The sequence below is a fragment of the Chenopodium album genome, chromosome 1 (genome assembly GCF_948465745.1).
Source record: "Chenopodium album chromosome 1, dcCheAlbu1.1, whole genome shotgun sequence".
Lineage (NCBI taxonomy): Eukaryota > Viridiplantae > Streptophyta > Magnoliopsida > Caryophyllales > Amaranthaceae > Chenopodium > Chenopodium album.
This window is the reverse complement of record NC_137834.1, coordinates 84,358,039-84,381,212: the sequence shown is the minus strand read 5'-3', so window position 1 is coordinate 84,381,212 and position 23,174 is coordinate 84,358,039. Positions and strand designations below refer to the sequence as shown.

Genomic DNA, 23,174 nt, shown 5'->3' with positions numbered 1-23,174 from the left:
CAAGCTCCAACATTAATCATTTGACATTAATCGTTATGCAATGTGATTATTAAAATTAAAATAAAAACCGCTACTACTCACTATAAATACATTTTTAAAAAGTTGATTATGGAATACTAATTATCCTAAAGTAATATAAATCAACTAAATTTTCATTTAATGTCGGTCAAAGTGTGTCAACAAAAATATAAGGACAAATGTATATTAGTTTGTATACGGGTACTAACCTTTTATTTTTTTTTCCCTTTGAAGACATGTATGGGTACTAACCTAAGCTTATATTTTCGTTTTCTTATATAAAACCTAATAGCTTCTAAATTTCTATTAATAAATTATTATTTTTTTAAATTCAAAACAATAACCTTTACGCATTTGGTATAAATTAAAATTCAAGTTATTTTGTCACAAATATTTTTTTTTTGGATAAATTGTTATATTAACAACCATTCTTTATTCCCCTCAAAAATAAAAATAATAAATAAATAAATAAAAATCATTCTTTATAATTTTTATTGTAAAGTTTAATTATAACATGACACGGGACTTAACCTAGTTCCAAATAAGCCATAATATGAAGTTTCCCTTTAGGAATCGTGTCTCCCAGTCCTTAGCTCACTCGTCAAGCATTTTCTAGTTTTTATTTTCCGTCCAACAAAAAAGTCAAAAAAATTCTGACTCTTCACACACACTCTCTTCACTTCGTCACTTTCCCATTCCTTAACCCACTAATTCCGCCTCTGTTTCAAAAGCTTCCCATACATGCTTTCTTTATATACTTCCATAAACACCTAAATTACCAAATTCCCCAAATTCAATCTCACAACCCCAGAAATTCTCCATTTTTAGGGTTCTTCCTCAATTTTCAATTCCCTAAAATGGGTGCTAAATCCAGTAAAGGTCCAAACAATCCAAACCCACCTACAATTGACGAAAATACAAATACCCAGATGAACAATTTCAACAACACTGGTGAATTAAGCTCGTATTTACAGGCTTGTCAATTAGACCCAGATGTTCAAGTCTTCGATTCTCACCTCCATGAACGAACTACTAACATCATCAATTCACTTGCTAAAAATAGCAATGATTCAGCTGAAGAAGATGGTGGATTTGAGGTTCATTCTGTATCTCTTGATTCTCTGCGACAAGTTGCTGGTTGTTTAATTGATATGAATCAAGAAGTTGTTAGGGTTATTTTAGAGTGTAAGAAAGATATTTGGAATAATCAGGAATTGTTTGGTTTAGTTCAAGATTATTTTGAGTATAGTGTTCAAACCCTTGATTTTTTTACTGCTCTGGATAAATGTCTTAAAAGGGTTCGTGATCGCCAGTTGATTATTCAAGTTGCATTGCTTCAATTAGAGGAGAACAATGGTGATCAAAATAGGGATTATAGTAAAATTTTGCAGGAATTGAGGAATTTTAAAGAGGCTGGTGATCCTTTTACTACTGAATTTTTCAGTATGTTTCAATCTGTTTATAAACAGCAGGTTGTAATGTTTGAGAAATTGCAGCTCCGAAAACATAAGCTTGATAAGAAATTGAAATCGTTGAAGGTTTATAGGAAGGTGTCTAACATTATATTTGCAGCCTCTTTTATTTCTGTGATCATTTGTTCTGTTGTTGCTGCTGCCATTTCGGCCCCTCCGTTGGTTTCGGCTCTGGCTGCTGCTGCTTCTGCTCCGATGGGAGGGATTGGAAGGTGGATGAATTCGTTGTGGAAGAAGTATGAGAATGAATTGAAGAATCAGAGGGAATTGATTAATTCAATGCAAGTTGGGACTTACATTGCAATTAAGGACTTGGATAGTATACGGATTCTTGTTGATAAGTTAATGGTTCAGGTTGAATCAATGTTGGCACATACTGAAATCGCGCTAACTCAAGAGGGGGCTGTTTCCGTGGTGATAGAGGAGATTAAGAAGAAGCAGGCTGAGTTTTTGAAGGCAATTGATGAGCTTGGGGAGCATGGAAATAAGTATAGTCGAGATATAAGAAGAGCTAGGACAGTGATCCTGCAGAGGATCATCAAGCATCCTAATGAAGATTGAATCACTACTTGTTTCAGCTGTTTGTTGTAACATTATTGTTCATCGTTATATGACTTAGATCCCATGTTGGATTGTTGGTTGTGTGATTTCAAAGATTCTGAATTTCGAGATGTAGGATTTCGTGGCCATTGCCATCTTTCTTGCAGGCTTTGCAGCTACTGCTTGTGAGATATGGAGACAGCTTCATTTGATGTGTGGTATAGTCTAAATTAAGTTTACAACATTAAAAAAAAAATGTATACTATTTGGAAGCACACTTAACTTCATGATTGTTGTTTTACATCTAGCTTTGGCATCAGAGATATGTTATTGTTCTGCTTCATCATTTATCTTCAGTAAGATGCATTTTTCATGTTGATTATGATCAACATTGTATCATAATGATAATTGTGAAATTTAACTTTTTAGTAGTGCCAAACCCTTTTATTACCAGTATTACCATTTACCATGACATTATTTTGTTTTGTCATCAGTAGTTTGCAAAAGTTATTAGGATTATATGCTGAGAAATTGATGAAATCTTATTTCTTTCATTTGATGATGAGCTTGGAAGTTGCACATTATTTCTCATAAATTTGAAGCTATGGTCATGTATTATGTTGATAAAATTAATAATCTGGACATCATGGGCAAGTTGTTATTAGTGCTCATTTGGTTCGCGTAGCAAATTTTAATTCATGGAATGTTAAATTGGAAAATTTGGAGTGATAAATATTCCATAATCCATTTTCCATATTTGCAGTTTCCATTGTATTTGTAAAAAGCCAGAAAATTTGGGCCGGCCTGACAACAACTGCAGCTCTAGTTGTTTACCCATCACGGCCCACATTCTAAGAAAATGAGCCATGCTATATCGGTCCACCAAAAATATAAACACTCCTCTTTATAAAATAAATTTCTTATATATAAGAATAAATTCGGCCCATTGATTAAATCAGATCCAACCGTCTACAATACACCTTATTAATAATGGCATTTTTGTAAATTTTGTAGCTGATATACATCTTTATTCTTCCTTTTTACTTGTATCATTTCTGTAATTTTCTCTGGTCCCTCTCATACTCTCTCTGAAATTCCGACTAAGGGGCTTCACTTAGAGGAAGATCAAATCGGCGATATTCAATTATTCATCATCAAATTGTTGTAAGTTTCGCAATTTAATCACTTAATTCCTACATTATTCTTAGCAAAGCCTATCGGCAACTCACTTGGGGGGCAAATCGTAGATTTTTTTGGCTTTAAATTGAGCAAGCCTATCGGCAATTCGCTCTCTTGGGGGGCAAATCGTAGATTTTTTCGACTTTAAATTGAGCAAGCCTATTGGCAATTCGCTCTCTTGGGGGGCAAATCGTAGATTTTTTCGGTTTTAAATTGAGCAAAGCCTATCGGCAATTCGCTCACTTGGGGGGCAAATCGAATATTTTCTCATTTTGTCTCTTATGCAACGCGTCACAAGGTTCCATCGCAAGTGAGAACGTTAGTTTTACTAACGTCCTCACTTGGGGGGCTAGTTGTACGGGATATAACGGTAGCAACCTTGATATGCCGGTAGTATCCTTCATAAACCGGTAAGAGAGTGCTGTGCAATATAAGCCCTCATTAATCGGCGAATAAAACCATGGTCCTTACCGGCATCACTCTATGCCACGTGGAGAGCTGCTTCTCGTCACGTAGCATGTCTCTCTGGCACGTGGAGAGTTGCTTGGGGCCACGTAGGCACCTGCTGCCTATAAGGTCGGTGTGCCACCTATCTCTATAGGTGGCACCTGCTTGGTTGTGTCTCTATAAATACCCAAGCAAATCCCCATTTCAAAGGTAGAATCTCTCTCTCTAAAAAACACTTTCTCTCTCTTCATTCTCCCTTCTTTCTCTTTCCTCTCACAAAGGTACTGACTTTAGCATCGGAGTGGTTATTCCCGGATAACCCCGGGCTAGCTAATTTGTATTGGCTGTGTAGGTGTGCAATTAAACGGTAAACCATTACCAGCCCTCGGACGTTGACGGAAGCAGAATTCAGCAGGAACATATTAGATTTTTTTCATAATGTTGTTCAATTTTGCTCTTTTTTTTTCTTTCAATTTTTTTGTATATTTTTCGGCTTATTTTTTTATGTATTAATTGTATACTTTTTTCTTTCTGAATTACGTTTTTGATTGTTCTAATTGGATGATATTTCAATACATTCTTTGTGTGTTTTCAATTGTTCAGAGTTTTGTTTGTTTTTCGAATTTTGTGTTTGCGATCAATTTTTGGATGATATTTAGCTGAATATTTTGTGTTACAGAGTTATTCAATCGAATGTTGTTTATTTTCGTAGAATTATCTTGTTTTTAACAGTTTCCATTTGAATCGATTAATGTAAAATCTAGATTTTTTCCTCCTTAAATTAAGTATTGAAGTAGTATAATTGTTCGAATTTAACTTGCTTGGTTTTTTTCCCTTTCTCGGGGGTTGCATGTGCCCCCTCGGGCCAGTGATTCCACTAGTGTAGGCTTATACTCCCTCCGTCCCATAATACTTGGGGCGTTGTAGGAAACACGTAGGGCATGTTCACATTTAATGAACTAATTGGAGTTGAAGTGAACTGAATTGTGCTCAGCTTAAATGAATATTTTATGAGAGAAGGAAACTAGGAGCCGAAATAATTAGAGCTGAACTGAACTGATTAGAGCTGAACTGAATTGAAATTAAGCTGAAGTTAACAGGCCCGTAGTTTAATAAAAATGTAAGTGAGTCCTTTTAATATATTTGTTTATTGTAGAAAAGATCTCTTTTGTTATTGGCTAAAAAACTAAGTGGGGCTAGTTGTCAAGAAGGCGGAAGGGGGTCTAAATTTTTTTTTATTATTACTTAAAAAGCGGTGGTCCATGGAGTGTAAAGAAAAATAATTTTATAATAGTGGTTACTTTACAAAATCGGTAACGTGTCAAGTATTTTGGGACGGCGAAAAATGAGAACTGTGTCAAGTGTTATGGGATGGAAGGAGTAATCAATTCTCTTGATTCTAAATTTGATAGATATATAATAATCAAGTTATCAAAAGATTATCTTCCCCTTAAGAATCTGTATTAGCAAAACTTGGAACAAGTCATGAGTTGTTTAAACATTAAACTAAGTTGTACTACAGGTGGAATTTAATAATTGAAGCTTGATAATTATTTTCAATAAACTTGACGATTAGGAGTCTGAGCAAGATCCGCATTTGTTGGTGCTTCCATGTTTTGATGACAGTTTGATTTGTTTTTAGTAGTACAATTTGTTATAAGTATACTACTAAAAACAAATTTTTCTACTAAAAACAAAACATGATCTGCAAGTGTGCAAAGTAATGGGGTTAAAAAATTACTCGTAGTAGACGTCAACCTGTGCCTCCGCCTCAAAAGAAACCTCTCTAATTTGCTTCACTAACTCATCCGACACTAATTCATGCTGCTGGTGGTAACCCTCTACTACTCTCTTTTACTCTCTAAAACTCTTGTTTGGCATTAAAAAATGCTATTTTAGTGTCGGATGAGTTAGTGAAGCAAATTAGAGAGGTTTCTTTTGAGGCAGAGGATATCATCGAAAGCACCATCCTCTCCATTGAGATGCAAAAACGGAAGACAATTTCTTGGAAAGTCGTCTGCAGCCCACTTTACGCAAAAGAACTCCATAAAGTGGACAATAAGGTTCAGGACATCAAAGTTATAATTTCAGAGATACATGCTAACAAGGACAAGTATAGCATCAACGCTGGTGAGAGTTCTAAAGACTCTGACTTTGAGGCCACCCTAAAAAGGCAGAGGGAGGAGGTTGATAAAGATCTCGTGGGGTTCAATGACGTGAAAATCAAATTGTTGAACCTATTGACTAAGGGGTCAAACAAAAGGGAGATTATATCTATAGTAAGGATGGGCGGCCTAGGGAAGACGACAATTGCCAAGAGTCTATACAACAGCTCAACCGTCAACATTTGTTTTAAGAATCGTGCGTGGGTGACAGTGTCAAAAGATTATGATACTCGTCAAGTTATGCTCATCATCCTCGAGGAAATGATGAAGTGCAAAGCAATCAACCTTGAGAGTCTTAATGCACAAGAGTTGAAGAAGGCACTACAGAGCCACCTCCAAAAGAATAAATACCTGATCTTTTTGGACGATGTGTGGCACTCAGAAATGTGGGATGAGATCGAGGACTGCTTCCATGACAAGAAAAATGGCAGCAGGATCCTCATTACCACCCGCAATACTCCAGTGGGTAGGAAAGCTAGTAAATAAATATAGTCCAAGTGATGCTCTTTGTATTCTCCGACATCTTGAAATAACAGAAAGTTGGGACCTTTTTTTAAAAAAACAGGTGTTTGGCGAAGAATCTTACCATCCCAAGTACAAAAGCTTGGGTATGAAAATAGTTGAGAAGTGCAAGGGGTTACCCTTGGCCATTTTGGTGATAGCGAGAATGTTATCTGGTGAGAAGCGGTCAACAGCTATATGGAATAGGACGCTCGCAGATGTGAGTGTTCCCCTAGAAAAAAATAAAGTATGTTTTGCAATATTAGGTTTAAGTTACCGTTATCTACCATTAAACTTGAGGCCTTGCTTTCTCTACTTTGCGGTTTTCCCTGAAGACAGTGACATATCTGTACGAAGGCTAATTGCACTATGGTTGGCAGAAGGGTTCATAGAACCAAGTGGGAACCTACATCCAGAACAAGTGGCTGAGAGTTACTTGGATCAACTCATTGATCGAAATTTAGTCCAAGCAGGGAAGAGAAGGACTATTGATGATGGGTTAAAGACTTGTCGTATTCATGATCTTGTACGAGAACTTTGCATCGATAAGGCCATGCACGAGAACTTTATGTCTATACCTTCCAGGAAGGGCTCTACATCTTTAATCAACAACATCAAGCCGCAAAGGCTATCCATCCAACAACAGGGATCTACCCCATTGAGCAATTGGGACCCTTCCTCGGTACGTTCATTTATAAACTTTAATCTACACTTTAGTAGCTTAGCTTGTTGCAAGACCGTAAGTAGCAGTAAGTATAAGTTGCTAAGAGTCTTGGACTTGGGAGAATCCCATGGAATCCAATCTGACGACTTCAGCAACTTAGTCAATTTAAGGCTCTTCCTTAGCTCAAAATCCTCCATTCCAGAATCCTTATTTGAGCTTTGGAACCTCCAAATGCTTTTCTTAGAGGGTGGCATATCATACAATATTTCATTGAGGTCGCTACTAAAATTGCAACATTTGCAACAACTTGTTATAGGAAAGGGTGGTAAAGGTCATAAATTCTCAGGATATCGGAAAGCTCTTTTGTCCAAGAAGCAACTCCACAGCCTTGAAGTCTTATCTACCACTTACCCAAGTAAAGATTTCGAAAATGCTGTCAAAGATGGACTTTGCCCAAATATAAAAAAGTTAGCATTGTGTGGTGTTGAAGGTGGCTTGTCATTGCAAACCTACTTGGCGTGTTTGAATTATTTACAAGTGCTAAAGATATCCTTTTCCAACTCCAAGGATATATTCAGTGGAGTCCGCGACTTTGATCTTCCTAAAAACATCACAAAGATAACGTTGAAATCCTCAACGTGGTCAGATGCTTCAATGAATATGCTAGGCAAGTTTCCTGAGCTTACTACCCTTAAACTAGTCAATCTTAATCATGCCAATCTCATTGCACCAGAAGGTTCATTTCTTAAACTCAACACCCTTCATTTGGACACTATCCGAGGTGGAGAAGTACGGTTTTTTAAAACCAATACTGTACTAGAGCATTTATATGTTACAAAATGCTGCTGTGACTTTGACAAGCACATTTTCTTGCTGCGAGGCCTTGAAGATATTAACATAGTGTCCCCAAACCCGCGTTTGGAACTACTAATACAGAGACTTCAACAAGAAAAAAGTATCAGATGCAGGCTGAAAATGCACTAGAGAGTTCATTCAGCAGCTATCGACACTCAATCAGCAAGTGGCATTAGGCCCCGTTCTTTAGAGCTGCTTTGCTCTGCTGAAATCTGCTCTGCTTTGCTGAAATCTGCTCTGCTCTGCTTCAATTTGCTCTTCTCTGCTCTGCTTAAAAATAGTACTTAAAAATAGCTGCTTCCACTAGAGAAAAAAAGCATTAGGCACCCCCCATATGGCACTTGTTCAGCCTAAACCGGTGCCCAAAACCGGTCTAGAATTGGGCGGGTTTTTACCAAAAGAGAAAAGGCACCGGTTCAGCCTGAACCGGTGCCAAAAATAAAAAAGGCACCGGTTTGAACCGGTGCCAATTGAACCGGTGCCCTTGTTAGATTTAAAAAAAAAAAACGGTCAACTTATCTATATTATAATTGTATTCCTAACCCTAGAGAACTAACTCAGCTTCATTCTCCTTATTATTAATTAGCTGCCTCTCTCCTCCTTCTCTCTCCTCTCTTCTCTATCATCTTCCTTCTCGATCTCTCCGACCACAACGCGCGAAAAATCAATAGAGATCTCTTCTCTATTGTCCTCCTTCTCTGTCTGATCTCGCTCTCCTCTTCTTTCCCCCCTCTTCTCCGACCTTTCTTCTCCCTTCTGTCTTTTGCCCACCGTACCACCGCTACTAACCACCGCCGCCACCTACTGTTTTTGGGTTTATTATTCGAGGTAAGGGTTTACTAACCACCGCCGCCACCTGCATGTTTCTGGGTTTAATATTCGAGGTAAGGGTTTCTGGGTTTGATTATTTTTGGTAAATGCCTTGATTTTTTTTGGTTTGATTGTTGTAATATTGTTCGAAATTGATGGGTTTAATTGATTTTTGAATTTTCTGGGATGATTTTGAATTTTTTTTGCGTTTAATTGATTTTCGAAATTGATTTTTCTGGGTTCTGAGTTTTAATTGATTTCGAAAATTTTGGGAATAATTTTAATTGATTTTTCTGGGTTCTGAGTTTAATTGATTTCGAAAATTTTGGGAATAATTTTAATTGATTTTTCTGGGTTCTGAGTTTAATTGATTTCAAAATTGATTTTGAATTTTTTTTTTCGTTTAATTGATTTTCGAAATTGATTTTTTGGGTTCTGAGTTTAATTGATTTCGAAAATTTTGCATTTAATTGTGTTTCGATTTTTTTGCGTTTTGTTTGGTTATTTATTTATTAAATTATTTTGATTTTTGAGTTCGTACATGAGTTTTCTGGTTTTTTTTTTTTTTTTTTTTTTTGCATTTTTTTTTGTGAGTTTTATTGATTTATGGGTTTTAATTGATGCAGGTGTTAATTGATGCACAACGATTCAAGACTTTGATTTTGGAATATTGTTTTTGATGTTGTAATTTTTATTTGTATTTTTCAATATCAATTTAACGTTGAATTTTATTATATGATTATAATTCATTGTATTTTTTTATTTTTTTTTTGTATTGTACAATAACAGTTTAATATATTGATATACTCCATTTCATTGGCTTTTGCACTTGTTCTAATTTATATTTTGATGTTCTAATTTATTTTAGTTGATTTAAAGGCAACAAAAAAAAAAAAAAAAATTTGGGCAGTTTTGGCACCGGTTAACCGGTGCAAAAACCAATGAAATAAATATTTTCTTACATTTTTGGCACCTGTTAACCGGTGCCTAATTGGATATATGGCACCGGTTTTGAACCGGTGCTATAAAGGGGGTATTTGGCACCCCCCACATAGGCAGCGGTTCAAACCGGTGCCTTAGACCGGGTTTGAACCGCTGCCAAACCACTTTTTTCACCTAGTGTTCAATCTGCTCTGCTCTGCCCTGCTCTGCTTTAATCTGCTCTGCTCTGCTGAAATCTGCTTTGCTCTGCTCTGCCGCCCAGAAGCTCAAAAGAACAGGGCCTTACTCGATCACCTATTTAATTACAAGCATTATTAGTTCTGGATTCAGTTAAATAATAAAAGTTCTTGTATTGCTCCTGTGCTTCATTTTATGTATTTTAATTTATTTCTTTTGTTTTAGTCTCCTATTTCTTTTAGCAGCTGTACTATTCTAAAACTAATAAAATTTTCTTTGATGCTTGGTTTTACAGCACTTCTATGATCGATCAAAGTTACCATTTTTCTGTTGTTCCTTCCCCCTTCTTACCCCCTTAAGTTTATGTTGATTATAAACAAAATTGTATCATAATTGTGAAATTTAACCTTTTTAGTAGTGCCAAAACCTTTGATTGCCATGATTACCAATTTACCATGACATGATTTTGCATCACTAGTTTGCTGAGAAAATGGTGAAATCATATTTCTTTTATTTGGCGAAGAGTTTAAGTCGCACATTATTTCTCATAAATTTGAAAATATGTTCATGTATTAAGCTGAAAAATTGTGAATCTAAAAATCATGTGTAAGTTGTTTTTATGCTCGTTTGATTGACACTTTGGTCCTAGTAAAAAATCATATAAAAAAAAAAAAAAAGGGTAATGGGCCTTGCCATGGCCCATGGGTCCAATAAAAAATCAAACGCAAAAAGATCACTAGTTTACATGAAGGGGCTAACTGCATGTGGCAATTGTTGGCACCCTCTCATAATATATTTATTGTTCAAGTAATTTATTTATTTATTTATTTGTTTAGTTACCTTCTATACTATGCCTATAATTAGTCATTCATTAACTGATACCAACAAATCAGAGCAAAATAGATTTATTTAATCAATTAATCTATTTTCCTTAAAGATGAAACACAAAGACAAGGGAACTCTCCAAATGCTTGACTTGATCTATCAATTGACTTACCTGCTACATTGCGTTGGCTTCTTTTGTTGTTTGGATGCCACTTAAGGTTTCGTGTCTCACATTCATGTCAATATCATTGTAGATCTTTAATGATGTATGAGTATTGAGTTCCACCTTATTTTAACTATTAACAAGTTTAGATTAACGAATAGTAAACGTTCACATTCATGTACTTGCACAGTTGCATCACTTTGAGGACATGATATTTACTATTGTAAATAACTTTAACTATCTTTAATTATCAATTAATTTTTTCTTGAATCAATCTTTTTATACTCCCCATTTTTTTAATGCATCATTTTCTTTTTAAGAGTGTTTACTTCTATTTTTGGTAACTTTATACGGAGTACTATTTTGTTTTATCACTAGGTTAAATCCCGTGCCATGCACGATCATAATTAAACTTTACAACAAAATTTATAAAGAATGGTGTTAATTCAACAAATTTATCCAAAAAAAAAATATTTGTAACAAAATAATAGTCTCTAATTAAAGATATTGATGGTCAAAGTTGTGTCTCAACAAATGTGCAAATCCAACCATAACTTATAAAAAAACAGAGGAGTATAATATAATAAAATGATTTTGTTAAGTTGTTCGTATAAACGTTATGTATATTTTTAAGATTTATACAAATTATCCTACCAAAATTATTATTCCTATTTTTAATTAAAATAAATTTTAAGTCAGAGGAAAAAAAATTATAATAATATTATGATAATCTTGGATGATGATATATGTCAATACCTTAATTTTAAACTATGTTAGTATATTTGTAACTAAAAAATTTATAGTATATAAAATATATGTTGAAAAAGAAAAAAAAATTGAGTATGATTGGGTTAAATGTGTTGTCAAAATGGAAATAATTATTATGGTAGGTTATAAAATGGAAGTCATTAAAATTTGGCAAAAAAAAAAAAAAAAAAAAGGGACAGAAAAAAAGGCGGGAAAATTTTTTATAATATCGTGACAAGTGTCATTTTAGGTTCGCTTTTAGTACAGGTTAATTGATTACACTCTTTTACTTTATTAAACTCCATTCAAATTATTTTTATCATTTCTCTCTCCCATAGTCCTCACTTAAATAATACAAATATATACTCTCACATATTTTCTCTTTTATTTTGCCAATCTTACTCTTACTATATTAAATTATTCATCCACTCATAATATAATATGTAGTATTATATTACTTTCTTAAAACTCCGCCCATCACAAAGTGATGTAATTTTTTTTTTTTTAAAAGGGGGAGTAAGGTTGATAAAGATCTAATGTTTTGAACAATATATGCAATATTTTTTTTTTGAAACAACAATATATGCAATATTAATATAAATTCAATATTTTATACGGAGTATATACTAGGATTTGTTTTCAATTAATAGCCAAGAGGGCTGTGTAAATAGAGCAAAAAGTTAAAATAAAGCGAAATAATTCAATACTAACTGTAGATGATACATTTATTTACCTTGTCCGCAAAGAAAATGAATTGAATGGGAAATTTACACCAAATAATGTTAATCAAATGAACTTAGTATTAAATTGAAAGGTTAAGAAGTGATGACTACTGCATGAAGTCACCTCATCAAGCTAATTAGTCCATTAGGTATTTGCATCTTGGGGTCTTCACACGGCGACCACTCGGTGTTTACTAGTAGTAGCCACGGTCGTTTACCCTCTCCATAATTTGGTACAGCTGTGGTTTTTCTTTAAATAATGTTGACTAGCTTAGTTATGAATCACTTTAGGAAACAACATTCTTCCATCATTTAAATAGACATTAAAAAATGATTTACATTGAAATGAGCACGAAGTTTGCCAAAATTTGAAATATTAAATGCGCCCTTGGCCCAATTGATTGACCTAAAATTAAAACATTTTGGTTCATGGTCAAGTATTCTTGACTTGTAACAAAAATAAACTGATCTAAAATTGATTCGAATCTAATGACGTAAACTTGATTTGATAAACCTTTTTCAAAGTTAGATTTTCACGACTTGATAAACATTATTTCATGAAATAATGTTTTATCAATCCTCAAATTCTTACTAATAGATTAATAAGTCGGACATGTGTACGTGGTTGAAAAGAGAGGTTGATAAATTTGATACTATGTTGAAGGACCACATCAGCTAAAAAGTTAAGATACAATTGAGGTCCAATAATAGGTTCCAAGAGATTTTCGGATTCATCACCCGCCCTTGTGGCTCTCTAAGCACCAAAAAAAAAAAAAATTATAGCAATTTAACACATTAATAATCATATATAATCACAGAAATTGCTAGGAACACTTGATTTTTTTTAATTTTATTATTATTATTATTATTATTTTGACGAATAAGAACACTTGATAGCTTGGATTAGTCACGAATTTCTTGGAAGTTTCTTTCTAATATTGAAGTCTCAGAACGGGAGTCGAAGACTAAAATAACATTTTCAATGATGTTGCCATACTATAATCTCTAGTTTTCTACGTTGCATTGAATGTTTGGTCATGATGATTTCTATTTTAGTAAAAAAAGAAAAACATCAAAATTGATATTTTAAATGTATATTGAAACTATTTCAAAATTATTGTACATAATATGAGTAAGATTTTCTTATTTATTCATATATTGGAGAGTAATAAAGAATAATGTGGCTAACATTAATATTCTTTTGTCTCTAAATAAAACCTTATTTAATAAAAATCTTATCCCTAAGTATGTAACAAACTCATGTCAATCAAATTCCACTTGTGGTTAAGGTAACGACTTGGGGCATGGCTAGCTCTCATAGTGTCTTAACGAAAAAAAAAAAAAAAAAAAAAAAAGCTCTCATAGTGTGACATGGCGATATTTTTTTTAAAAGATTTTTTCATAAACAAGCCAAACTCTAACCCCCAAAACCCTTAATCAACAGACCACAAAATTACATTTAAATATAAATAATTTAGAATTATGTAAAAGTCAAAATATTACTTCGTATAAGTGAAAGGAAAGAACGGGTTTTAAATACAAGGACCATTGCTAGATTGATCAAGTTGGCTAGCTAAGTGACTCTTGACTGTTTAGACTTTGGAGTAATCAATGGTTTATATAGCGGAAATTTCATTGTATTAGAGAAGACGTGTGAAGTGTCAAGAGGAGAGGAAATAGCATTATTTGATTATTTCCATGTCGTTGCCATGTTGCTACGTGATTAAATACTACTTAGTAACTAGTCTACAAAATTATGAAGGCAAAAGCTAATGAGCACCTCCGGGGCGTTGGATAAGAGAATTAAAATGCAAATATTAGAGTAAAATTAACATTAATTACACCGAACGACGTGTGATTTTGTCATGAATTCCTAACTTAATACCATTTCAACCAATATAATTTATCCTTATCTAACGCCCCGGGGCGCTCGTTAGCAAGATCGAATTATGAATTACGTTATTTTCGGTAAGTAAATAGTTGGTCAATGTCAATATTTCTTAATCAGAAGTTTTATAGCCACTTGTAATTGTAGTCATCACCGAGTGAACTGCCGTAAACAAACTAGGAATAAACTCACATCTTTTCTTATTCATTTTCTTGGCGCACAAGGTCAAGGACTACGGTTTATGAATGTGAACACAACGTAATGCCAGCAATTTTCAAGTCTAACTTGTTAGAAGTAGTAGGTTAAGATAATACAACCATAAGAAATCAAAATATCTGGTGGTTAAAAATCTAGAACGACCTGAAAATGTTGATTAACATGTAAATTAGCGATGCGATAACTTAATTAACAAGTCCTAAAACAAATACTAATATAAGAAGGGGCCGTGTTGCAGTTGAAGTCAATAAATATATATGTAAACAGGTCTTCATCACATTAACTAGTAAAGAAAAATTTTAAATATGAGTAGAAAATTATTTAAATTGTATCATTTACATGAAATTCTGTTGCAATTTCTTATTCATTTCTATTTTCCACCGTACCTAGCCCGCTATATATATAAATGTTACATCCTAGCTCTATCATTCTCATTGTCAAAAATCCATTTCATCCATTAAAGCTATAAATAAGCTCTCTTTCATCATATATATACTTCACAAATCACAATGACCAATAACCAAAATCATCCCAACACAGTGAAAGAAAAAGAGTTAGAGAAGGAAAAAGAAAAGCTCATGAAACTCCTTGGTTTGTCTCATTCTAAAATGTATCTTCATGAGCCATCACCATTTGAAATTACTCCCACCCTAGGAAGCAACCTAATTCCTCGGGAAATAAATACCAACATCTTAGTTTATGCCATTACTATTGATGTTGAAATGGGTGCCGGAAGATACCAGACAAATAATTTCCAACATGGTATCAGAACTAATGTGATCGATGATCTTGAGCTCCACACGGCAGCAAGGTGTGGAAACACCAAAGGAGCTCAAGAGGCGGTTGGTAAGAACAAGGGGCTGTTATGTCACAAGGATTCTCAGGGTGACATACCCTTGCACCTCGCCGTGGAGAATGGCCGCATGGAGTTGGCATTTTTCTTGGTTAAGGAGCACCCACAAGGGTCCTACGCCTTGAATCACTCTAAGATCTCTCCTCTTTATCTAGCTGTTTGTCGCAAGGATTTGGACTTGGTCAAGGACATGTTTTGTAGGTTGGCTAAAGATGACAAAGCTCTTGACAATTTAAAGAAAGGAAAATCAATTGTTCATGTTGCCATTGCAGATAATAACAAAGGTACGTAATTAAATGAAAAGCTCTCAATTACTTGTAATTTTCCTGTATGTAAATTATGACATTAATTAACTCAAATTTAATTAGGCGTTTTAGATTTATTTTTCATGTACTAATTGATTGTTGGTTTTGCCTAATCGATCACAGAAATGTTGCATACCATATTCAAATATCAACGCGAGCTAATCAAGTGTACCAATGAAGACGGATTAACCCCTCTTTCTGATGCATCATTAAATGGTAATCTTGACAAAGTTCGTTACCTTCTCAAAAAATTTCCAAATTCTATAAGTTACCCCAACGACGATAAGTCCAACCCCTTTCACAAGGCAGGCCTAGGAGGCCATGTCGAGGTCTTAAAGGAGCTCTATTCGAATTCCATAACTCGTGGATTGTTGCTAGCCGGTGATCATCGTGGGCGAACTGTACTGCACCTTGCCGCTAAAGAACGCGACAACAAGTTGAGGGATGTTGTCTCATACTTGTTGAACCTAAAGGAGGGTAAGGACCTTGTCAAGAAGAAAGATGAAAATTTTCGTACACCCGGAGATTTGGCCAAAATGAGCTCAAACAATCAAGTGGAACAACTTATTAAGGGAATTAAGCCTTAATAGATCGAATTTGTTGCAACTGATAGACGTATACATTCATTCGTTATTTAATTTCTACACCTTTATATAGCTTCTACATATATACAAGTAGTATACTACAAAGTATTCAAAAAAAAAAAAAAAAAAAAAAAAAAAGTACTACGTACATTTTTTTTCCCTCCATTTGCGTGTGTGTGGACTTAGTCTAGGTTTGAGTGCCCATCAATCCATCATAGTAATGTTATAGCATACATATGTATAATTTCTTTTTTTAAATTACATATGTATAATATTATTTATTGTATTTGTTTTGTCTATTTTATTTACAAGAATTTTGTGTAACAATATTCTTCCGATTGTCATTTTCTTGTTGGTGGAGATTTTTTAGGTGAAAAAGGAAACTCTAGCTAGATTGTGGCAGTTGTACATGTCTATTTCAATATCAAGTTCATAATATAATAGTTTATCAGTGATAGATGTGTTAGCAACTTAGCATATCTAGTACGAGTAGAGTTGATCATGACCACCAAGATGACCTTTAGGCTAAAATGTGCCCCGTTTAGTCTAGTGTCTAAAGATGGATTAGGCTTTGAACCAAATCAAACCACCAAGCTAAGATGACCTTTAGGCTAAAATATGCCCCGTTTAGTCTAGAGTCTCTAGACGGATTAGGCTTTGAGCCAAATCAAGCCAAGCTTCATGTCTTGACGGTGAAATGACTAATTTTTAATTAAATTAAATTAGATTGGCTTAATATAATTTGGATTATTAGCTCTATATTATTATTATGGTGTACTAAATATGTCTTTAACATGAAATTGAAATAATCTGACATCAAAATGTCTCTCTGGCCTAAAATATAAGGTTTCTCAAAATATCCTAAAAGTGTTTCGTTATGTATGTGGATTACTATCTAAGGATTAATTAGACCATATATATATGTTGGTTGAATTGTAGGTTTTTCCTTATGTATGTAAATTACTATTTAAGGATTAATTGGACCATATATATATATATATATATATATATATATATATATATATATATATATATATATATATATATATATATATATATATATATATATATATATATATATATATATATGTTGGTTAAATCGTAGGTTTTATTCACAAAATGCTAGATCTAAATTTTATATTTAACTATTAACCTTATCTAATCAAGTATATATCGACTAAGGATTAACTTCATTTTATCATATAACACCCACCCAATGGTTCTCTTAAATAATTATCTTGACACATTAATTATATTTTTATGTAATTATTTGAGGGGAGCACAATTCACTACCTCATTAAATATTTAATCCAAGGGTTGATGAGTAATGGTAGACTTTCCAAGTAACAAATAAAGGTGTTTGCTTCATTAAAACCCTAACCAATGGGAAACAAATTGACTTAATCAGAAACTTTGACGAAGAAAAGTCAATTAAGTTGTCAAGAATGGCGTGCTTCTACTCCCATTACAAGTGCACTATTTGGTTTAACTATTTTGCTTGGCTTTTTAACATGATTCTTTTAGGCCGAGTAACCTTTAGACAAGTATTTTTGCGAAATCATACCATATTATCTAAGAATATGTATTAAATATATATTACCATTAAGGTTAATTAATTATAATTCTGGCCAAATCTAAATAATAACCTTCTTCTAAATTTAAAGACTCGATCTCTTACACTTACATACGTATACCACATCGGTTTATAATGTTCTTTACAAATTACCTTACCCCTCTTACACAAAAATACTTGCATCTTTTCATTGAATGTACTAGCTCTCTTTTACTTCACTCACCCATCCACTCGATTATTATGTCTCTCATTCTATTAAATTTGTACTATAAATCTATAATGTACACTTAAGAGCCAAATGGAAAAATAATGCAAGTATCTAAGCTATTTACATAAATTATTTCATCATCTTCCATTATTTGCATACTAATTAAATTCAGACGCCTCTCTCCTAGCTTTCCAAGTCATTTTTCTATTTAAAATTAAGTCTTCAAAACCAACCAAGCGCATTAACACTAAAAAATAATATGATTCCTTTACACACCACTCTCACATACTTGTACTAGGATGACTTGACTATGTGAGACTATATATAAATATATACTATATACTTAGAGGTGTCAATTTAGATATAGGTACTCGGATTGAGTTCGATGAGATGAGGTTGGGTTAGGTTGGGTCTATACCAGTCGGAATCTGAATCAGATTAGATTAAGTCAGTGAGCAGATCAATTTTTGACACCTCTATATATACTTCGTATATTTTTTATAGCAAAGAAAACAAAAACTTACTCTGTAGTCTACCACTCATGGCAGCACAACAACTTCAGGCTCATCCCAGCAACACACCACCTTCTCCACCAAAAATCTCCATCAATGCCAGCCACTACTCAATGCTCCTCAACAACGACGCCAATGGTTTGTGGGACGAACTCGATGAAGGTTCCGACTTCTCTAACCTCGTCTGGGAGTCGGATAACAGCACCATCCTACACTTAGCAGCAAGTGTAGGGCAGTTGTACTTGATTGACAAAATCATACAGCAGCCATGTCAACACCTTCTTCGTGTTCCGAACACGAAGGATGATCTTCCTATTCATGTTGCTGCACGGTCGTGCCAGTTTGAGGCTGTTAAGAGATTAGTGTTTTTGGCTGATCGGTTTAACGAGATTTCTTTGTTGGAGAGAACAAATAAGGACAGTAATACTGTTCTTCATATAGCATTAGAGAATCAACAAGAGAAAATGGCTAAGTTTTTGTTTGAAAAATACCCAAAAACATTTTATTACTTGAATTTGCAGGGGTTTTCTCCCCTTTTTCTGGCTATTAAAGCAGAGTTTTGGGATCTTGTTAAATCTATGCTTTCTGAAGCTATAGTTGACGAGTTTCCTGAGGCTTTGGCTCAATTATTGGAAGGAAAGTCTGTTGTTCATGCTGCAATTATTGCAAAGAGGAAAGGTACAGAACTTTTTTTATCCAAGTGGATGATTTTTTGAATTTTCAATACAAGTCGAGTCCATCTATAATTAATTGTATGGTGGAGACGTATGCACGATTCAATAAATATCATGCAAGGTTAAAACAAAATATATACTTGTAGCATGAAAACTAAAACAAAAGACCAAAAAAACTTTAACAACGTAAACTCCAATATAAGATACACCAAATCATCTCATAACATGTTCTATTCAGCTTATTTTCAGTTCAGTTCAGCTCCAATAAGTTCAGTTTAGTTCAGTCCTTAATTTCTTTCTCTCATAATATATTTAGTTCAATTCAGTTCAGTTCAGCTCAATTCGGTCAATCAGAACACACCCTAAGTTATAGCTCTTATGTTGGAGTGCAATTTTTTGTATTTCGTTGGTTTTACGCTTGATATTCGATGCACGGTGCATATACCTCCACCACCATATTTGGCCTAGCTATATGGATGGTAGGGTTAAGAAGTAAAAGGGGTTTAGGAAAAAAAGGATTAAAATAGATGTGTTAATAAGAACGTTATGAGCCAGTACAAAACTAAAAATTGGACCAGTAAAATTGGAACAATGTTAAGAATATTATGAAACGAAGGTCAACATCTAGCAACACTACTAGAAAGTGGAATAATACACTAACCCGTATATATGATTTTTACAATAAAACAATATTTAAAGTATAAATAATAAGATGAGAGAGGTGAAAGAATAATGTAAACTTGTATTCAATCTATTGAAAATCATATTTCATAGTAACATATATACACTATATAGTGCAAATGTGCAAAACTAAGCTAAAAGTTTATGGAACATAATCTCATGATCATTAGATCACGTCTCACATTAACCCACTAAATCTACTACTCTTATAACTTAGACATACGTACATTCTGAAAAATTGAGCAGATATCTTGGAAATGATGGTTAAAGGATATCGGGAGCTACTATACGAGAAGACAGATGAAATGGGAAGAAAACCGCTATCATATGCTGCTTACACAGGCTTCCTTGATGGCGTTCAATACATAATCGATGAATTCCGAAACCAAGCTTACAAAATCGACGAAACTGGTTCATTTCCTATCCATTGGGCTTGCAGTGGAGGAGATATCAAAATAGTCAAGGAGTTCTTTTCTCGTTTGCCAATGAAGGCTAGGCTAACGTTGAACAACAAGGGGCAGAACATCCTTCACGTGGCTGCCGCGAATGGGAGAGCCAAGGTTGTCAAGCATATCTTGCAACAACCGGAACTTGAAATGATGATCAATATGAAAGATGAAGATGGCAACACTCCCTTGCATTTGGCTTCCAAGAGGAAACATCCTAAGGTGGTTTATGATTTTACTTGGGATGATAGGGTCAATTTAACCCTCCAAAATAAGGATGGACTCACAGCTCTTGACATTGCTGAGGATTATGGAGATCAAATTCCCTCATTTAAAGAGGTAACGCTTAATTATTATTGTTATTGTTATTGTTGAATATTTGTTGTTGTTCGTGTGTTATTCCCTTCTTCGTTACTATCTACATGAGGATTATCATACTACTTTCTCTGTTTTAGAATAACCGACTTAGATCAGTCAAACTTAGCTCACATGTTAATTGACTGATTCACTAATTTGGCCTTATTTTATATAATTAAAATTTATTGAAATTTATTTAAATAGTTATATTATTAAACTTATATTAGTACCTACTCCGTATTAAACAACATATTTTATGAAAAAAAATATTTTAATTATGTTAGTAAAAAATTATAGTCAAAGTTAATACGTGAATAGTGAAATAAAGTTCGTTTAACCTCTCAGTTATTATGAATTTATGAGGAGGAAGTATATTTTTTGTACAATTAAGTTAATGATTTTAGGTAAATGATGTACGGACAACCATGTATTCCGTGGGCTTTTCTTGTTACAAAGACTAGTTTTTAATAGACTAGTTCAACGGATTGAGTCTAGGGGCGAAGTGATGAGTAGAAATTCGTACCAAATAAACATCCCTTTATTCTATATTGACACTGTCAAATCTACATGCATCTTTTTCTTACACATTTATATAAATGATTGTTTACTTTAATTCAATACTTTTTTGACCCTTTTGAATAGAATTCGATTATAAGTCAAAGTCGTCATTTAAAAATTAAAGCGTATGGTAGTAATTGTCTACGTAGGAAGAGTGGAAGATTAGGGTTGATTGAAAAAAGTATGATGTATATTGATTGGACGCCAGCAAAAGAGAGTTTGGTTTTATTTGACTGGATGTATACATTATGCATACATAAGTTATTAAATATATGTATGAAAGGGTGGCTAGCTTTTTAAGATTTCTTTTCCACTTTAAGAGTTGCTTTAGCACTTATATTATGTAGTGTATTCTTTTTAATAGAGTAGCAATAATTAAATAGTAAATTATGTAGCTATAACGTACCTCTTACACAAATTTGATGAAATGAACTTGTATAATGATGGGAGACCTAAAATTCTAGGGTATTTAAAATATGCATGTAACATACTTGTATATTGTAAGGTAAAATAACACACAAGCATACATATATGCATTGTATTAAATTCATTCTTATTTGGTAGGTTACAATAAATAGCTAAGGACATGGCATCATTCTTGCAAGATAACAGCGATTCACTCATTATTGGTTCATATATATGTACTAATACCACTTGAGTTATTATCTTAAACTTTCACCCCAACCCTAACCCTCATTCAAGTTAGCACTTTTAGGCTACCCATCTTGAAAACTAAAATGTAATTTTAAATACATGGATACTTCTCATGCATACCAATTGCTTTCTTTCTGAAAGTTCTACTCACTGCTACATCATATCTCATTAACGTCATATCTATTCAAATTCACATAACATAACTTCTAATTTTATCACCAACACTGTCGTCTAATTAATGCACAAGTATATTCTAGCTCAATTGAATTTGGAGTACGGAGTATTATTTTATTCATCTATTTTTCAATTTTGCAGCGTTTAACATGGTTATCCTTGAAGTATGCGGGTGTGCCAAGAGCCCCAGAATTTCACTGCCTAAACATAAATATAATTGAGCCAGCAAACATGACCATGAATAGCAATATAATTAATGCACAACACACTTTTGTAAACAATCAAAATGGCCCACCTACTTTTATGTTACTCAATCAACAAAGTAACCTAGGAAGATCTCATTCAAATAATAATAAACCAAAAAACAAGTACAAGCAGAGAATCCACACACTCCTAGTGGTAGCCACCTTAGTAGCCACAATTACCTTCGCCTCTGGCTTCACCGTCCCTGGTGGTTATAGCAACAACAAGCCCGACGAAGGGATGGCCACCCTAGTCCACGAGTGTGCATTCCAAGTTTTTGTGATTAGCAATACCATTGCCATGTATAGCGCCACCCTTGCAATGGTCACCCTCATATGGGCCCAACTCGAAGACCTTAGGCTCGTCTTGTTATCACTAGACTTTGCGCTACCCTTGCTCGGAGTTTCCCTAGCCATGATGTCGGTGGCGTTCATGGCGGGTTTGTATGTGGTGTTGCATACCTTAGTGTTTTGGCTAGGTCTTGTGGTGTTAGTCATGGGAGGAATGTTCTTAGGTGCATTATTAGTTTTTTTTATTCCTCTATATTCGCCAAGATCTTGTAGTAAAAACAAGATCTTGCGTAATATTTGTCATGTTCCCTTCACCCTCATGTTGTTAGCTTGTGAGAAGGTTAACGGTGGGAAATAGTGTTGATTTCTTGTATTTGTATTAAGATGTTGTTAGCTTCTTTAATTATTAGTGGTAGAAAATTAAATAAATAACTACTTGTATTAAGCTAGTGTTATCTATACAAAAGTTAACTATAATATAAAAAGTTTGGCAATACTAAGAGATTAAAGAAAACGCCTGAACAATCAAGTTATAAGTCTATATGAGGTTCTACATTTATAACTATTATCCAATACTATATTTTTTAAAAATAAATTTATTTTAATATGAGAAATGAAGGGTCTTACTTTATATTTTATTTTTTTTATTTTTTTTTATACAGGGATCTTATTAATTGAACTCCTAACATTATACTCCCTCCGTCCCCAAAAGAACGACCCATTTGGATTGA

The 23,174-nt window shown here is 33.8% G+C and overlaps 4 protein-coding genes across 4 annotated transcripts; all 4 read left to right on the top strand.

Moving 5' to 3' along the window:
* The first annotated feature begins 650 nt into the window (after positions 1-650).
* LOC145623795 (UPF0496 protein 1-like) lies at positions 651-2,373 on the top strand. Its single transcript, XM_081676667.1, has one exon. The coding sequence runs from the start codon at positions 876-878 to the stop codon at positions 2,049-2,051; it is 1,176 nt and encodes a 391-aa protein (XP_081532793.1). The 5' UTR covers positions 651-875; the 3' UTR covers positions 2,052-2,373.
* Positions 2,374-5,638: 3,265 nt separating this feature from the next.
* Positions 5,639-7,970, top strand: LOC145637288 (late blight resistance protein R1-A-like). The gene is made up of 2 exons (XM_081688757.1): positions 5,639-6,283; positions 6,387-7,970. Exons 1-2 carry the CDS (start codon positions 5,639-5,641, stop codon positions 7,968-7,970), a joined length of 2,229 nt encoding a protein of 742 aa, XP_081544883.1.
* Positions 7,971-14,840: 6,870 nt separating this feature from the next.
* Positions 14,841-16,322, top strand: LOC145637279 (uncharacterized). The gene is made up of 2 exons (XM_081688750.1): positions 14,841-15,468; positions 15,613-16,322. The coding sequence occupies exons 1-2, from the start codon at positions 14,841-14,843 to the stop codon at positions 16,074-16,076; spliced, it is 1,092 nt and encodes a 363-aa protein (XP_081544876.1). The 3' UTR covers positions 16,077-16,322.
* Positions 16,323-18,395: 2,073 nt separating this feature from the next.
* On the top strand, positions 18,396-22,804 carry LOC145637269 (protein ACCELERATED CELL DEATH 6-like). Its single transcript, XM_081688741.1, has 3 exons — positions 18,396-19,044; positions 19,968-20,506; positions 22,052-22,804. The coding sequence occupies exons 1-3, from the start codon at positions 18,396-18,398 to the stop codon at positions 22,799-22,801; spliced, it is 1,938 nt and encodes a 645-aa protein (XP_081544867.1). The 3' UTR covers positions 22,802-22,804.
* Positions 22,805-23,174: the final 370 nt, after the last annotated feature.

What these genes read in the sequence shown, in the direction of transcription:
- LOC145623795 (XM_081676667.1), top strand. Translation starts at nt 876, where the DNA reads ATGGGTGCTAAATCCAGTAAAGGTCCAAACAATCCAAACCCACCTACA.
- LOC145637288 (XM_081688757.1), top strand. Translation starts at nt 5,639, where the DNA reads ATGCAAAAACGGAAGACAATTTCTTGGAAAGTCGTCTGCAGCCCACTT. An exon ending in TTACCACCCGCAATACTCCA is followed by an intron (nt 6,284 to 6,386) that starts GTGGGTAGGAAA and finishes TTAAAAAAACAG; the next exon opens with GTGTTTGGCGAAGAATCTTA.
- LOC145637279 (XM_081688750.1), top strand. Translation starts at nt 14,841, where the DNA reads ATGACCAATAACCAAAATCATCCCAACACAGTGAAAGAAAAAGAGTTA. An exon ending in CATTGCAGATAATAACAAAG is followed by an intron (nt 15,469 to 15,612) that starts GTACGTAATTAA and finishes AATCGATCACAG; the next exon opens with AAATGTTGCATACCATATTC.
- LOC145637269 (XM_081688741.1), top strand. Translation starts at nt 18,396, where the DNA reads ATGGCAGCACAACAACTTCAGGCTCATCCCAGCAACACACCACCTTCT. An exon ending in AATTATTGCAAAGAGGAAAG is followed by an intron (nt 19,045 to 19,967) that starts GTACAGAACTTT and finishes AAAATTGAGCAG; the next exon opens with ATATCTTGGAAATGATGGTT. An exon ending in AAATTCCCTCATTTAAAGAG is followed by an intron (nt 20,507 to 22,051) that starts GTAACGCTTAAT and finishes TCAATTTTGCAG; the next exon opens with CGTTTAACATGGTTATCCTT.